We start from the raw sequence: 17,341 nt of genomic DNA, 5'->3' as shown, positions 1-17,341 counted from the left end.
ACAAGTTTTCTAAAATGTTAGGTTTAAATATTCAAATGAGTCATTGTTTAATGAAATATGCACTAATTTGCATACATTTCTATTACAAAAATCTAAACTCTGGATGAAGTCAGTTTCAAAACTCTTGTTTAATTTTTTTTTTTTTTTTTTTGACATATTAGAGTCAAATGTTTTTACAGAGCAGATTTTGGGCCATTTTGTCGCTCCATAATTGAGAAAATACTTAGAACAGACAGAAAACGATAGATTTTTTTTTTTTTTTTTTTTTTTATACAGTTTTTGGGGGAATTACAATGTTGTATAAAATCAAGCAAATTATATATGAACAAATCCCTCTGTAAAAACATCAGGATATAGACAGGAATGAAAATGTAAAGTTTGGTGTGTGTAAGTGCTACTGAAGCGGAGATTTATGGCTCAGTGTAGGAGAAAAAACTAATTTTATGAAAACAGCCTTTAAATGTATGGATTGTAAACACTTAACAGAGTATTTTGGTGTTTTCTTTCTACTAGTCTGAAAAAACACTTTATGAAATGCCAAAAAACAGGTGCATGAAAAAGCAATTTTAGCTTGCAGTGTCTCCCCTTAAACCTTAAATAAGCCATAGACATTTTATGCATATTAAAATTCAAATATTTTTGGCTCAAATCTTGGGTATTTGTTGACTAATTGCAGCCTTTGCTTTGTAGGAACAAAAAAAGGACACATGACTACATTGATTCCTATTACTCAGACAGGTATGCATCTGTTTTTAAACTCAAATCCATTTTAAGCTGCATTTAAAAAATTTTTAATCTTGTTTGTAATTGATTTTGCATTAAAAAAGAATACTCAAATGTGTGTTTTGCAGGGACGGACTGTGTTCGAGTGATTCCTCGTCCAGGTAAATGAGTTGAGTTGAGGGAGGCTGGGATCAATAGCCACAAATGTCTTTAAATGGATGTGCCCATGGGACAAATGTGTGTGTGTGTGTGTGTGTGTGTGTGTGACAGAGAGAACGAGAGCGCTGTAGTCTCAGTAGGATTTATGAGGCTCAGATGTTGTGCAGGGCAGTGGAGGATCACAGCTGCACACCCAGTTGTGTTTCAGAGCTCCTGTGTCCCTCATGAGTTCCTCTGTTAACATACAAACACACTCTCACTCTCCTTCAGCTGCTTTCTGGCTTAATTGAACGTTATTAATGTGGAGCCGTGTCTGCGCTGGACTCCGCCGCTGAAATGTAGCAGCAGTGAGAAACTCTGACGTCAGTTGTCAGTGCTACATTTCACAGAGAACGCTGTGCTGTCTGCAAGTGTTGTGATAGTTCCCCTCAACACACAGTGCATTACTCTAGTACTTGTCTGTTCAGTTTGTTGAACACTGAGTCCTTATTATCATACATAATCATCAAAATATGGAAGTGTTTTTGAATATTTGCTTTTACACGTTTAGAATGAGTCTGTGATGATCCACACACACACTCTCATGAAAATATGAACTCTGTGTTTTCTCAGATCAGATAGCTATGATTTGTTCTCACGCTATATGCAAACCCAAGAGTTTGTCACCTAAAGCAACGGATATGCCCTTCATTAGGTTGGCTTGAGAAAGCAGTAACTTGCTGATCATGCTAATAACATGTTAATCATGTTAGAAACATACTAGCAACTTGCCAATCATGTTCGAATGGCTGATTAATTCAGGAATAAAGCAAGTGACTGTTAGCCTGGAAAAAATCCAGACCCTAATCTATTAAGATTAAGGGTCTGGCATCGAGCAATGAAAAGAGCCTAACTGGAGGGGCGGCACCAAGCATGCATTTGAAACTCTCACTGCACGCAATTGGATAACGGCACGACCAGTCACTAAGTTTTCACTAAGCCCCATAGGCTTAGCTACCAGCGGAGCTAACTGATAGATTAAACTCTTGCCGTATCCAGTCGGCAAAACAGCAAAAACGTCCTTCTTGCAAAGGAATGATTCGAGCGCGGTTTTCTGTTCCTCTTTTATATGAAAAGCCAAGTCTAACTCGTTCATCGTAGCGGCCAAAGCCATTTCAAACAACTGGTGTTCATCTGTAGCCACCTTTCAATGTTTACTAAATGATTCCGGACGTCGCAGCGCTGTCGTCATCAGCTTAGCTCGCCTCAGGCCCGCCTACATCAGATACACCGATTTGATTGGTTCCCAGAACTGCTTACGTAATGCAGTAACGTGCATCATTGCTCGATGCCAGAGTGTCTTGCAGAGACAATTCAAATTGTGCTCTCGCCAGACCTCTGGATTTCCAGGGTAAGTGACTGTCTTTATGAATGGGAAATTGAATCATTGATTTCCTAGATAATTTAATTATCCATTCAAAAAACAAAACACCACTCTTTTTGAATGAAAATGTGGAGCAGTTCAGTTGTGACTTTGTTTCAAAGAACTTTTGTCGAAATAGAGCAAAATCAGGCAATAGTGTTATAGTCAGACAATATAAATCACTTAAAGGGGTCATCGGATGCCCATTTTCCACAAGTTCATATGATTGTTTAGGGTCTTAATGAAAAGTCTCTAATATACTTTGATTAAAAATTCTCAATAGTAGTGTAAAAAGCACCCTTTTACCTTGTCAAAATCAGCTCTGCAAAATATCAGCTCATTTTAAGACATGGCCCCTTTAAATGCCACCGAGCTCTGCTCGCCCCGCCCCTCTCTGCTGAGGGATTACGAGCTGTAATGTTTACTTTAGCCGCATTTAGCTGCATTTAGCCGTGTTTATCTGCGAAACTTGCCAACAAGCACGTTATTAAGAAAGGCCATTTGCAAAGATGCATAAAAAAACCCTTATACTCACTTCTGCTGTGGGTGAAGCTGCATCACGAACGATTTGCGCGAAGATAGACGCATATGTAGATCGGGATCGGCGCTTTCCTTTGTCTTCAGCGGCTCAGATGTCAGGTGTAAATGACTACTGCTGTGTTCGTTATTACATCCAACAACAGAACACCTCATTCGCTCAATTAGAGTCTTCCTCTACACCTGAGTCACACAATGGCGATCTTATTCGGACAGTTTCAGCTTGGTGAGGGCGGGGCTAAGGTAAGACGCTCATGTCAATCAAATGTATTTCGTAACAACGACAAGAAGCTGAGAATGAACTGATTTTAAAAACGGGATATTAATTTTAAAGATTAAAAAAATACCACTGGGATTTTCATCATTGTAGGGTGGTTGTGTACACAAACTGCCAACACACATTAATGTGCAAGCAACATGGAAAAAAAGTCTTGCACCCGATGACCCCTTAAATATTAACTTCTTGTTTGTTTAACTGTTGTATTAAATCAGTATCTCATTTGCAGACTTCCTTAAAAATTATGAAAAGTTGTCACTCATATTACTTCATTGCAATCTCACAAAATTCCATTACAGCCAACGAAGCTCTCTATACTGCACAATCAATTTACACTCTCTGTACACTTTGAAAAGAGCCTAACTCTCTCTACACTTTGAAAAGAGCCTAACTCTCTCTACACTTTTTTTTATAAAAGAATCTCTGAGATATGTCTGCGATGCATTAATCAACGTTGCAAAAACACACCGAAATCTTTGAAGCTCTTTTCAGCGCAAACACAAAAATGCTGATCAGGTCAGTCGCACTGGTGCTCCTAAATATTTTTTTTGTATTTGTACACAGTAGTTTTCAGTCGCAAATGTGAGTGAAATGGTTGCCATGTAGAGCTCTGAATGCTATATCCAGCTATTTTACTTGGAAATGTTCTTTCTGTGTCAGAATGACTAATTTTGTTTTTGACTGTGTAACTCCACCCACTGCTAGTTTAACCAATAGTGACACTCTGGGTTGCCAGTTGGTTGAAAACGCAGCGTGCTGCAGCCGTGGAAGCCAGCAGAAAAACTAGGTCAGAGATTGCAAATTCTGCTCCACCTAAAAAGCCTAGGCATTCATCTTAAAAGCTCTATGACCAGAGACATATTAAAACATGGATAAATTAACTCATCAACTTGAAATGTAAGGCTTGTCATATTTCATTGGGCTCGTTCCTGTTGCATGTCCTTAATCTGGCAACCCATGTAAGCATCGAGTTTGAGGAGTAGGGTCTAGGAGAATCAAATCTGTCTAATATTATGAATTGTGGAGTGCAGTAACCATTTCAGCTGCTAGCTGTCAATATTACATACTGCACCTTTAGTATGTCTTTACATAATCATCAACATTAGGTTTATCTAAATATTTACGATTACTTCCTGTTAAAAGGACTGCTCACTCAAAAATGAAAATTAGCCCATGATTAGGGTTGGGCATCGTTTTGATTTGAACGATTCTGATTCCGATTCCGATTCTTCCTTTCGATTTCGGTTCTTTTCGATTCTCAATTCCGATTTTTTGTGGGCTGGAGTCAAAACATGTCACAAGCTCATTTGATTTCACAGAGGATAATTTTATTTTGATTCAATATGAGTTTTAGTTTTAGGAGCTGCAGCCCATGTAGGAGGAAATTAGGAATGCCTCTGCACCAGACCAAAAAACAGATTTATATATGCAGAACTTGCACCCTGGTCTGGACTTGAGTCGTTTGTTCCGCGGTTGTCCACAGCCTATTGTTAAACATGTCTATCGCATTTGTGGCACAAAACTTTTCGCGCAATCGTGCTGCTTGTATGAGGAGGTTTGCAAGGTACCAGCTGAAGTGCAGCAAGGACTTTGCAGCTTTGATTATGGACTATAAAAACGCTGATTACCTCGCAAAAATGCGACATCACGCGCCCTGTTCCGTGCTCCAGCACGGTTAGCGCTCACACTGCATGCGAACCGCGCCCGAGTCCAACTGAACCGTGCTCTGGCCCACCTCTTCCAAGCGGGCCAGGGCCGGCTAAACGAGCCGCGCCCGGGCACAGTTTGGAGCACTCACACTAGTCAAACGAACCGCGCTTTGGTGGTCAAACGCACTCGGGCACGGTTCAAACTGCCTAGTGTGAGTACACCCTTAGTGTGAAATAAAGCCACACTTTTGAGCGCCGCTTACCGTGCTCCATAGCTGCAACTGAACAAGCGTGCGGCAAGCACTTCCGGAAATACGGTGGCCACAATGGAAACCAAAACTTGCGTGTTTGGAACCGATGATCGGGATCGAAAACAAATTTTATAAACAATTCCAGTGGCATCGTTATTTTTTTAACGGTTCCAAGTTGGAACCGGTTCTCGATACCCAACCCTACCCATGATTTACTTACCCTGAAGGCATCCTAGGTGTATATGACTTCCTTCTTTTTAGACGAATGCAATCAGAGTTAAATTACAAATCGTTCTGGCTCTCCCAAGCTTTATAACAGCAGTGGGTGGGTGTTTCTCTTCAGTCTCTGCTCTTGATTAAACCACTGTTTATTTGCATTTTTATTAACAAAGATACAAAATAAAAATAGCTATATTGTGATTTAATTATATAGTATTATTATTAAGAAAAGAATTGGAGGAAAATATCCAATGTTGCTAGTTGATTTTGTTTTGAATGAACTCTGACTCTATCGCCTTCAAACGGCTGTAGCTCAGTCATTTTTTTTGTCAGATTCCAACAAGTCATGTCTGATTTTTAGGTATTTTTTTTTGAAAAATGTTAGAAAAATAACTCATTTTTGAAATCTTCCACTCATTCTGATTCATTTTTGGTCATTTTTTTTTTTTATTTATCTTCTACCCAAGGTTAGTATGCAAAAATTCTGGCCAGCCGCACATATTGCCTCAACCAATGGTGTGAGTTTGGGACGGGGCTATCTGTTTATGCAACCAGTAGCAGACAAGGGGGAGTGTTTAGAAAACCTGTTTGAAAACAGTCATTCGTTTTACAGTTGTGCTTCACGTTGTGGAAAATGGACTTCATCGTTAATTACTAAAAATTGTGATTTTGTACTCCGACTTAAAATGGTTATTTCCTCTTTAGGCCTCCATAAATTATAAATAGCTTTACTTTGCAAGTGCTCAGAGTACAAGCACAGACACACATCGTTACCCTTCTGTGACTCTCCCAAGCCTCTTCGCGTTTTTGCTGCATTCTGGCAGATGTGTCTTCTCCTGCGAAAGGTCAGATGAATCTCCCTCCCCCTCTCTCCGTCTCAGCCCTCCATCTTTCCCTCCCTCCCTCGCTCTTTTCTGTCCTGAGACTGCATTTCTGTGATGCTGAAACACTCTTCACAGGGGGGATCACATCTCGCCACTGTTGCTAAGCAGAAATCGGTGTGTGTGCGCATGTATGTTACACGCGAGGACCTGCGAGAGCCGCTCGCGTGTGCGCTCTTCACCGTCACAGAGCTGCGTGAGCGTCCTTCTTACGCCACTGCAGTACTTTCAGTCAATTAGGGTGAATTTTGGTGAGCTGGGGGTCTGGAACTAATTTGTCTTGACGACTGCAACCCCAATCAGCCACTGCTGCACCCTCCCCTCTCTCCGCATGTTCCTCCTGTTTCTCTGCACCTCTCTCCTTCATTGAAGCCGGTTACATAATTCAACCCCACAGTGCAGTTGCGTTATTTATACTGTGTGTGTGAGAGAGAAAGAAAATTCTCCTTTGGACTGTTTGTGGTTGTGTGCTTGGTGCACCATCGAACCCTGAGCCATCCTTTTGTTTTAACTCTCACAAGCACTTTCACGCTCCACAGCCCTCACGGCACGCATGCATATGACATCAGACGGTGCATTATAGTGTAATTCCAGTAAGTGCGGCGCAGTGAGCTTGATGTTCCCTAAATTGCCATCACAGATGGATTATGTAACTTGCTGGTGCCTGTAAAGCCTAAAGTATACTTACAAACTCATACATATGCATACAGCACTAAAAAGGTTTATCCTTGTTCAGTGTCTGCAGTATTTCTCTCCAGCAGTTATGAGCATAAAAATGTCTTAGAGGCGTGAGACTTTGATAATGGATGAAACTCTTCATAGTTCCTAGAACTATTGGCGGGTGTTTTTGCTTTTTGGCATGTTTGCACTGGAGGAACTAGGAATGGGTTTAGTTCTAGGCACTCTGTTTAGGGGAACTAAATTGACCATATGCACGGCTGGTGAACTTCTGCTTAAAGTAGAACTTGAAGAAAAAATCAAACAGGCAGAAGCCATGAAACAAGTCGAACAAAAAGTTGAAGTAGAAGTCAAAGACAAAATCAAAGACAGAATCAAAGAAGCAGAAGAAAAAGTCAATGAGGCAGAAGCCATAGAAAAAGTCGACAAAGTAGAAGTCGAAGAAAAAGTCGAAGAGGCAGAAGCCACTGAAGAAGTTGAAGGAAAAGTCGAAGAGGCAGAAGCAATGGACAAAGTCCAAGAAAAAATAAAAAAAGTTGAAGTCGAAGAAAAATTCGAAGAGGCAGAAGCAATGGAAGAAGTTGAAGAAAAAGCCAAAGAAGTATAAGCTCGTTTTATATGTGCTATATACAGGTGGACACTCATCTGAGACTCCTCTACTGCCTCGTTCTTATCAGAAACTGAGAAAAATAATAATTGCGACATTGTAAATAATGATAGCGGCATGAACATTCAGTTTCATATTATTTAACAACATATAATTTAAATGCGGAGCCTGATAATTCCAGGAGACTTGCATATCATAACATGTTTAGGCTAACGTTTGCTTGTCAAGGACGTCTTAATCGTTTTCTTGATAATCAGTAACTTGCCTTCATAGTCATAAACACATTTTTAAAATCTTATTTTAAAGCCTTTATTATTTTTCAATTATATTTTCACAGAAAACAATGTCTTTTTAAGATAAAAATGACTTGAAATTACCCTTATAACCAGAAGATGGCAGCAGAGAATCAATCATTGGCTGTAGCTGCCATTTCGTTTGAATTTGAAATGTTATATAATTTCATAACTACATCTTTTACATCTTTAACTGTAAAAACTATTAAATATATTTAACCAACACAAACGTGTTACTGCTGTAGTTTTGTTACTCTGCACAACAAAATCCCCAGTGTTAATTTAACACTCAGAGTGTGGACACATATAGACACTGAAGCAGTGTTGAAGTTAACGAGATAATTAGGTGATTAACAAAGTGATGATTGATCATTATTGAAGACACCTGATGTTAATAAGCAGAATCCCCAAAGGAGAAAACCTACATTTTTAAGCAACCATTGTAGTGGTCAGTGTTTGAATTAGTTAGGCTCTTGACCCTTAAATATTTAATATTAGGGCTTGTTTGGCTGCAATTATTGAGTTATAACAGCCAGACAAGCCGAGAACAAAAGTCATCAGTTGGCATTGACTGTGCTTGACATAATCATCATATAGTGACTTGAGTATTTGACATAGGATTTCCTTACAGACTACAACAAACTATGAACAAAAGAACAACCAGTTTTGGCATAATCAGACAGATGATGGAAAAAAAGAGTTTATTTTAATTTAGACACACAGACATGAAGAATCAGTGTGAGAATCACAACAACGGTGACCATCAAAAAGCGTGTTGTAGCCAATCAGAACTCATCCATGACTCCCATCATGCATTGTTGCTTAAAAATGTAGGGCTGTATCCGAAATCGCCCCCTATACCCTATTCACTATTCCCTACATTAGTCCACTCGTACAGTTCACTTGAAGGAGTGAATGAAAACGAGAGAGTGAATTCGGACACTAAGTGCACCGGAAGGACTGCCACTTTTGCATAGTATTGCTTACTGTTTAACAATCATTTAAAACGGACAGTTCGAGTAGTAAGATTAAAGGATTTATCTTGAACTATGTCAAGGAGTTTATGTATAAACCTTGGTTAAACAATTTAATAATCAATTTACAACAAATTTGTACCTGTGTTGTACGCTGCATTACGCAGTGGACGAGCACGTTGTAAAATGAACAGATGGATGATTCAGCTGCGGGCGCCATCGTCTGGAGAGACGCGGGAATTCAGTCGGCGCGCGACTCTCACAGTGCATTATGGGTTATCTCTAGCTATTGAGCGTACATCGGTTGTACACTCGTTTTTGCGGTGCATTGTGGGATTGAATGAGTGCACTCGAGAACGTCCACTATGGTTTCGAACACCACTTAAAATGGCTGTCCCCTCAAATAGTGCCCTATTTGAGGGTATAGGGGGCGATTTCGGATACAGCCTAGGTTTTCTCCTTTGGTGATTCTGCTTATTAACATCAGGTGTCTTCAATAATGATCAATCATCACTTTGTTAATCACCTTATTATCTTGTTAACTTCAACACTGCTTCATTGTCTATATGTGTCCACACTCTGAGTGTTAAATTAACACTGTGGATTTTGCTGTGTGAATTTAGTCTGAATCATTTAATGCACAGCTGTTTTTTTTGACATCAGCTTGTCAGATGTTTCGTCCAGTTATTACTGTCAGTCATAGCAATGACTGGCACATGTTTAGCCGATTACTCGTTTGTCATGCTTGAAACGGTATACATGGATGTTTAGTCCTCTTAGACAAACAAAACTTTTCTTAAATTGTTAATGGATTTTCCAGAGAAAATGAGCAAAAGACACTCTTATTATGGCACAGTACAGTTGACTGGAAATGACTTAGCTGGCTTGTCTAAAACAAGGTAATAATCCGTGAAAAAAAATTAAACAAGAATTTTAAAACTGACTTCATCCAGTGTTTAGATTTTTGTACTAGAAATGTATGCAAATGAGCGCATATTTTATTAAATATAACATTTTTAGAAAACTTGTAATACAAAAAATGTTTGCAATTATCAATGTAATCAATCAACTACCCTATTTACCTGCAGTGTCTCGCCTTAAAGTGCAAAAAGATTTTCTTACTTAAGGCCTGTTCACACCACCACTGTTCACACGTACATCTCGGAGGCGTCTATTTGACATCTGCATTCACATCTGCAAGATGTAGTTTGTTCATCTGCAATCCGTTTCCTATCAGATGTCTTTAAGATGTTTCTAAATGAGAATGTATGTATAACTGACATCTAACAGACGTCTGTCAGCTGTTTGCACACAGCAGATCCTTTCCAGATCAATAGATCATCTTGCAGATGTACGTGTGCTATCTGGGTAGTGTTTTATTCTCACATGATCTGTTTTATTTGCGACACAGGCACCTTTCCATTCTCCATCCTTCATTCCTATTGGTGACAGATGAGTGAATGAGTGTGTTTGTATCCATGCGGCGGTGGAGTTGACGTCACGTTGAGTCATTCGCTTTCTCTCTCACACTCATCATGTGTGTGCTTGTTTTCCCACCTCTGTCAGTTGAACTTGACACATCCTGTAGTGAAGCTACAGTGACGCGACCCCGGGCCATCGAGCCAGTCAATGCAAAACACACACAAAAATATGAGCACACGCCTGCATGCAGGGAGCACAAATACAAAGACTACCCTCATAGTGGTGTGTCACAACCTCAGACATGCGGTGTTTCTTTTCCAGTGTGCATGTGTATAGGATTACACACTAGAATCAACAAATGACAATGATTGATGGAAACTTGAAATATAGGACGAAACGTAATAGTGCAATGCAAATATGCCGTTTTCAGTGATCGAGAAGTGTGTCTCCAATAGTACTCAATGCATGCTACTCTCAAACATGCCATCTACAGTTACAGAGAACAGAGCTTTACAAAACCACTTCAACAACAGTCTATCATAAGACTTCCTAAGAGTGTGTGTGTATGTGTATATGAGAAGTCAAATGTAAATGGAGTTTGTGTTTATGATGGCCATTAATCTTTTCCCCTGACATGTGTTTGGAATACACATTTTGCCTGTTGGGAATTCTTGGACGCATATTTATAACCGCAAGACGTTCTTTCACTTTCCACCCCAAACTGAAAGACAAAAAAAAAAACCCTGCTAAATTTCACATTGTGGCTGTAAAATAGTATTTTTTGCTACAGCCCATTCTTTTTTAATTAAAAATCAGATCAGCATAAATTAAATAATAAGAAACCGTGGCTATACTATATACATTTTGACAGTTTAATTTATTTTTCACATTATGGTAATGACATCTGGAGGGTTTACTCATTACGCTAGTAAGAATTGGCAAAGGGTTTTATTGTAAATAATCTTAATTTCTTTACAAAATTAAGAAAAAAATTACTCTTAAAAATAAATGTGCTTCATGATGCCATAGAAGAACCTTTTTTGTCTAAATGGTTCCATAAAGAACCTTTAACATCTGAAAAACCTTTCTGTTTCTCAAAAGGTTCTTTGTGGTGAAAGAAGGTTCTTCAGATTATAAAAAGGCAAGAAAGAGATGGTTCTTTAAAGAACCTTTGACTGAATGGTTCTTTGTGGAACCAAAAATGGTTCTTCGATGGCATCGCTGTGAAGAACCTTTTAAAGCACATTTATGTTTAAGAGTGTACCCTTTATATGTAATGTCCAGAAGTAAAACGTGCAAACACTCTGTGTTTGTCTTTCTCTGTGTCTCTGCAGTAAGAGAATGAAGAGGGCTGATAAGAACGGGAAAGGCCTGAGGCACTTCTCCATGAAGGTGTGTGAGAAGGTACAAAAGAAAGGCACTACGTCTTACAACGAGGTGGCAGATGAGCTGGTTGCTGAATTCACTCACGCCAGCAGCCTGATGCCCGCCGACTCGGTGAGTACCACAGAAAAACACCACCGTAATGCAGAGGTTGCGTTAACCAAAAATTGTCCACCATTTACACATTTTTTTTGTCAGTGACGGAATACACTAAGGGTGATCTAACTGTAATTCCCTCCCGTGTTCAGTTGGTGGCAAATGCACTCCAGTGTGACAGCAGAGCACGAGATCCAGAACAAAAATAAAACTGTCACAAGTTTTGTGCTATGCAATCACTCCATATTAAAGAGCACCAAAACGGTATTTATTGCTTGAATTTCCTAATTAAATTGACAGAATTTGAAATCTGAGACGTTGTTTCATATCAAAGGTAACAAGTCACAAAGCTTAGCCTATTGCGATTTATTGTAGGGGAGACGCACTACGTACTGTTCATTTATTAACTGAAAACCGAATAGACCAAAAGAATGATTGGGATTTGCAAATTGATATTGGTTAATAAAAATGAGAATATGTTAAAATCACTGTCTCTGCGGGGTGTGGTGTTGAACATGAATAGTGACGTAGTCTCATCTGTTCATCTGTTTTCTTCAGAATAAATGCATAAGCCTATATCGTCCTGTAGGTTCATGATTAAAAATGAAAATGTGAACAAAAATGAAATAGATTAAATGTGTGAAAATTCAAATATGAAAATTTAAGTTACGGGGAATAATAGATCGTGACAGATTTTTTACGACAATATTAAAGCCTAACGCAACCTCTGCCGTGATGTGAATTTAAGGTTTATTCTTTCTAGGTTTTACTGTTCATACTTTGAGATTTTTTTTTTAAAAAAAATATTGATTTTAGCAGAGCTTGCTTGAAAATATAGATTTTAATCGATTTTCATTTTAATGAACCAATATCCCAGACCCCAAAGAATTAATCTATGCAGTTTTCAGTTGATGCATGAACAAAACTTAATGAAACTTTATTTGTATATTATTGTATATATAAACATTTTTTACATAATTCCTTCAGTATTGAAGAAATGCATCATGAAAGCAAGTTACAAATGTTTATTTAGATCAACAAATCGGAGTAGACATATTAATATATTATATATTATATTAATGTTTATTACATAATCATTTTAAAACTGCTTTATGTGCAATTTTAATGTTTGTTTACCAACTGACAAGGTTTATTGTATATGCATCAGATTTGTTTCGTATCACTGAATTTAATCAAGTTTGAAATTGATTCAAACTATAAGCTTGTGACTCAAAATCTAATCAAATCGTGAAATTTAACTTGGCCTCCAGTCACTGAGCTTTTAACAGTCATAATGGATTTCACATTACAGTACCATTTGCTATTGATTTACTAAGACTTTCATTATCTTGGGCTGATCTTTCAGATATCAAATATGCATCGGCTTGTGTTTGCACAGCAGAATAAATAGAGCTGAAGTGAACTGGTAAAAGATGTTAAAGTTGTCCAGGTTCCTCCTGCAGCGTCTCACGTTAATACGAGCCGTGATTTATCCGTCTGTGGTTTATGAAGAACATTTAGCACTTCCTGTAGTACTGCACAATGTCCAGCTCTCTTCTGGCTGTGTCCCAGGAACAGACACTTAATGTTGGTGTCAGATAATATCTCTTTTATAATGAGAGTTTGGGTTTGGACGCTGGCCTTAGATCATTGCATAAGGACTCTTTCTACCTGGAGTGAGAGCGGCTTGGTGTGAATATTTTCCACTATTAGTTCTGACAGTCCACCTGATGTTTCTTGGACTGGATTTTAATCTCTCAGTAATTAAAAGCAACTTTAGTGCAGTCTCAAGGCTTTGGGGCGGATGATCGAACTTCAACATTAACGGAGGTGTGTGTTTGCACTCGCAGCAGGTGTACGACCAGAAGAACATCCGCCGGCGTGTGTACGACGCGCTCAACGTGTTGATGGCCATGAACATCATCTCCAAAGAGAAGAAGGAGATCCGCTGGATCGGTCTGCCCACAAACTCAGCTCAAGAGTGCCGCAACTTAGAGGTGAAAGACACTGACGCAGATGACCTTCACGTTTACCACAAAGATGTTTACATGTGTTACATCTAAAGGTTATGTGTTCAGGCTAAGCATTAATATTCACATATGCAGCTCAAAAGTTTCCATAAACCTTGCAGAATCTGCAAAAAACAGTTATTTATTATTATTATTTTTTTTTTTTATTGACACAAAGTAACCACAAAGTTGAATTTGTTCCAAGTTTGAAAAGATGGATCTCAAATGTATATATCCAAAATAAAATTGTAATACTTTAATGTTAATGTAATGTAAATTTATGACCACAACTAAATAATTGTGGGAGAATTAGACAAATCTAATGTTTAATCGTATTGTACATTTTTAATAAAATATTTGTAGCTGCGTCATTAAAATAAAATTATTTGAAAAATTTCTGGTAATCTTCCATGTAAAAAACAAATTTAAAAAATGTAAAAATAAATAAATCAGTAATATTTTGCATCATACACCATCATTTTCTGGTAAAAAGGTTTTTTTTTTTTTTTTTTTTTTTTTTACAGTGAATTAGTGTCTTTTAAAAATAATAATAATAACATTTGTGACCCTGGAGCACAAAACCAGTCTTAAGTCGCTGGGGTATATTTGTAGCAATAGCCAAAAATACATTGTATGGGTCAAAATTGATTTTTCTTTTATGCCAAAAATCATTAGGAAATTAAGTAAAGATCATGTTCCATGAAGATTTTTTGTAAAATTCCTACTGTAAACATATCAAAATGTAATTTTTGATTAGTAATATGCATTGTTAAGAACTTAATTTGGACAACTTTAAAGGTGATTTTCTCAGTATTTTGATTTTTTTGCACCCTCAGATTCCAGATTTTCAAATAGATGTATCTCGGACAAATATTGTCCTATCATAACTAACTATACACCAATAGAAAGCTTATTTATTGAGCTTTCATATGATGTATATATCTCAGTTTTGTAAAATTTAACCTTATGACTGGTTTTGTGGTCCAAGGTCACATTTAATGATAGACGTATAATAAATAATTGTACACGTATTGTAATTAACAAATATTTACTATTATAAATATTGTTTATATGGCTAAAAATAAAATCATAAAATAAACTATATAAGATACTTATTATATAAAATAAGTATATAATATAAAATATGACAAATAAAACACAAATAAAATCATTTTTGTAGTGGGGTTGGCAGGGAAATTAAATATCTCATCTGCTGGCCAAAATAAAATTATTTGTCTGGCTAACCATAACTGGGAAAAGGAAAAACTAAATTCTGGTAATCGTACTGAAAGCTTCCATGTAAAAAATAACAATAAAAAAAAATAATAATAAAATCAGTAATATTTTGCATCATACACCATCATGTTCTGAAAAAAAGTGTGTTTTTTTTATTACTATTAAGTGAATCAGTATATAATATAAAATAATAAAATATGACAAAAATAAAAAAAATAAAATCATTTTTGTAGTGGGGTCAGTAAAACATTGGCAGGGAAATTAAATCTAATCTAATCTACTGGCCAAAATAAAATTAATTGTTTGGTTATAACTGGGGAGAAGAAAAAACAAATCTTACTGAAAGCTATGTAAAAATAAAAAATAAAAAAAATCAGTAGTACTTAGCACCATATCCCAGCATTTTCTGTTTTAAAAAAAAGCTTTCATATAAAAAAATATAATAATAATAATAATAATAAATAAATCAGTAATATTTTGCATCATGCACCATTATTTTTATTCATGCACCATTTTATTACAATTAAATGAATTACTGTATTTTTTTAATTTTTTTGTAACATTTGATGATAGAAGTGTAATAAAAAATAGTACACATATTATAATTAACAAATATTTACTGTTATAAATATTTTTAAGGGACAGTATATGGCTAAAAATAAAATATATAAAAGAAATATTATATAAAATAAGTATATGATATAAAATAATAAAATATGACAAGTTAAACACAAATAAAATCCTGAAAAATTTTGGCAGATAAATTTAATATCTTATCTGCTGGCCTAAATAAAATTATTTGTCTGGCTAGGGAAAAAAAGCTGGAATGAAAAATCATCTATGAAAGCTTGCATGTAAAAAAAAATTATTAAAAAAAAGTAATATTTTGCATTATATACCATAATTTTCTATAAAAAGTGTTTGGTTTTTATTACAATTAAGCGAATTAGTGTTTTTTAAGGTATTGTAACATTTAATGATAGAAGTGTATTAAATAATAGTACACATATATTATAATTAACAAATATGTATTATTATATGGCTAATTCCAATAAAGTCATTTTTGTAGTGGGGTCAATAACAGAAGAAATTTTTACTGTTCAGCACATACTGAGCATATTCCAAATCAATAAATAAACAAAAGACATGTTTGACAGGTAAATCTTACAGAACCCAGATTCATGCAAGCATATTCCGTTTATCTTATTCAGATTTTGATTAACCAGAATATTGGTTTAATTGGGGTATGTTTGAGTTAATACACAGACTGTGCTTAACAAGCAAACTCTATATGCAAAATATTTTTGTGAGGCATTTCATATGTGTGGTTGAATGTTCTAGAGACACAAGTAAATGCTTCAATACTAGTCAGTCTTGCTTTGGCAGGCGTTGTGTTAATGAGGGCACAATGTGTGTGTTTTGAAGAGCCTCTGACACCATCTGTTAGTGTCACATCTGTGACGACGGCCTGACAGACACAAACAGAGGGTGAATGGAGGAGGAGGAGGAGGAGGAGGATGGAGAGGAAGGGCGGGGGGAGACGCTCATACACTTTAAAACCATCTAATGCTCTGATTTCATATGCAATTCATTTCTGGAGTAATTAATTTGTGCGTCTGTCGTCTTTCAGCTGGAGAAACAGAAGCGTTTGGAAAGAATCCGACAGAAAAGAGCTCAGCTAGAGGAGCTAATATTACAGGTTTGTAACACACCTGTTAGCGTTTGTCTGTGTGTCTGTTCTCTCAACACAGTCCTGCAGAAAAACAACCAAACGGCACTACACATGGAAATCATCTGTAGAAAACAAATTACACAATTCTGATTCCACTTAATCATTCTGGTACTTCAACATTAACTCTTTTAATGTAGTTTTGAGGAGAAAGCCTACCAAAAGAAGTACAAGTAACACAAGTTACGTAATAATATTCGTTTTTCCAAGAAGCTAGTAAAGCAACGCATTACTTTTTAATTGACGAGAAAATATCTGAGTTACTTTTTCAATTAAGTATTTATTGATGAAAAGCTCTCCTGTCCCCATGTCGAGAGAAATTGTAAGATGTTACATTAGTTCTAGAATAAATGTGAACATGCATTTAATTTCTCACTCGCTAAAAAACAGATACAGTAGTCCTTAAAATGAATAAAAACACTGAAATTCAACGCAAACCTGCAATAATTAAAAATGTTAAATGTATCCTTAATGTATTTAATCCCATTTTATTAACCGATGTCTTTGCTGCCGACCTTCGTTGATCCAATTCATTCATACTAATAAGCAAAAGTGACTCAAGATAATCTAACATGTTTTCCTTTTTTTATTGCTGAAGAGTTGACATTTTTTCTTCTGCGGTCTACTGTACAGACGTCAATATACGTTGGTGTAAAAAGGCTTTTACATTTTCCAAAAATAGTACTTTTTATATTCAAAACAAACAAGCAAGCCCTGCCCAGATTTAAAAAGTAATGCAAAAGTAACATAACGCATTACTTTCCATAAAAAGCAACTAAGTAACGTAATTAGTTACTTTTTTAGGGAGTAACTCAA

General features: G+C 36.5%; 1 protein-coding gene across 1 annotated transcript in view; it reads left to right on the top strand.

The window, feature by feature from the left end:
* Positions 1 to 695: 695 nt before the first annotated feature.
* Positions 696 to 17,341, top strand: part of tfdp2 (transcription factor Dp-2) — a 29,013-nt gene continuing 12,367 nt past the window's right edge. Inside the window, exons 1-5 of the mRNA XM_073817885.1 lie at positions 696 to 738; positions 852 to 884; positions 11,407 to 11,569; positions 13,405 to 13,548; positions 16,427 to 16,495. Of these exons, the coding sequence (XP_073673986.1) occupies positions 11,414 to 11,569; positions 13,405 to 13,548; positions 16,427 to 16,495 (369 nt within the window). The 5' untranslated portion in view covers positions 696 to 738; positions 852 to 884; positions 11,407 to 11,413. The remainder of the gene's footprint in view (positions 739 to 851; positions 885 to 11,406; positions 11,570 to 13,404; positions 13,549 to 16,426; positions 16,496 to 17,341) is intronic.

Source organism: Garra rufa, chromosome 14, assembly GCF_049309525.1.
Source record: "Garra rufa chromosome 14, GarRuf1.0, whole genome shotgun sequence".
Taxonomy (NCBI): Eukaryota; Metazoa; Chordata; class Actinopteri; order Cypriniformes; family Cyprinidae; genus Garra; species Garra rufa.
Note: the sequence above shows the minus strand (reverse complement) of the source record. Positions and strands in the feature narration are given on the sequence as shown.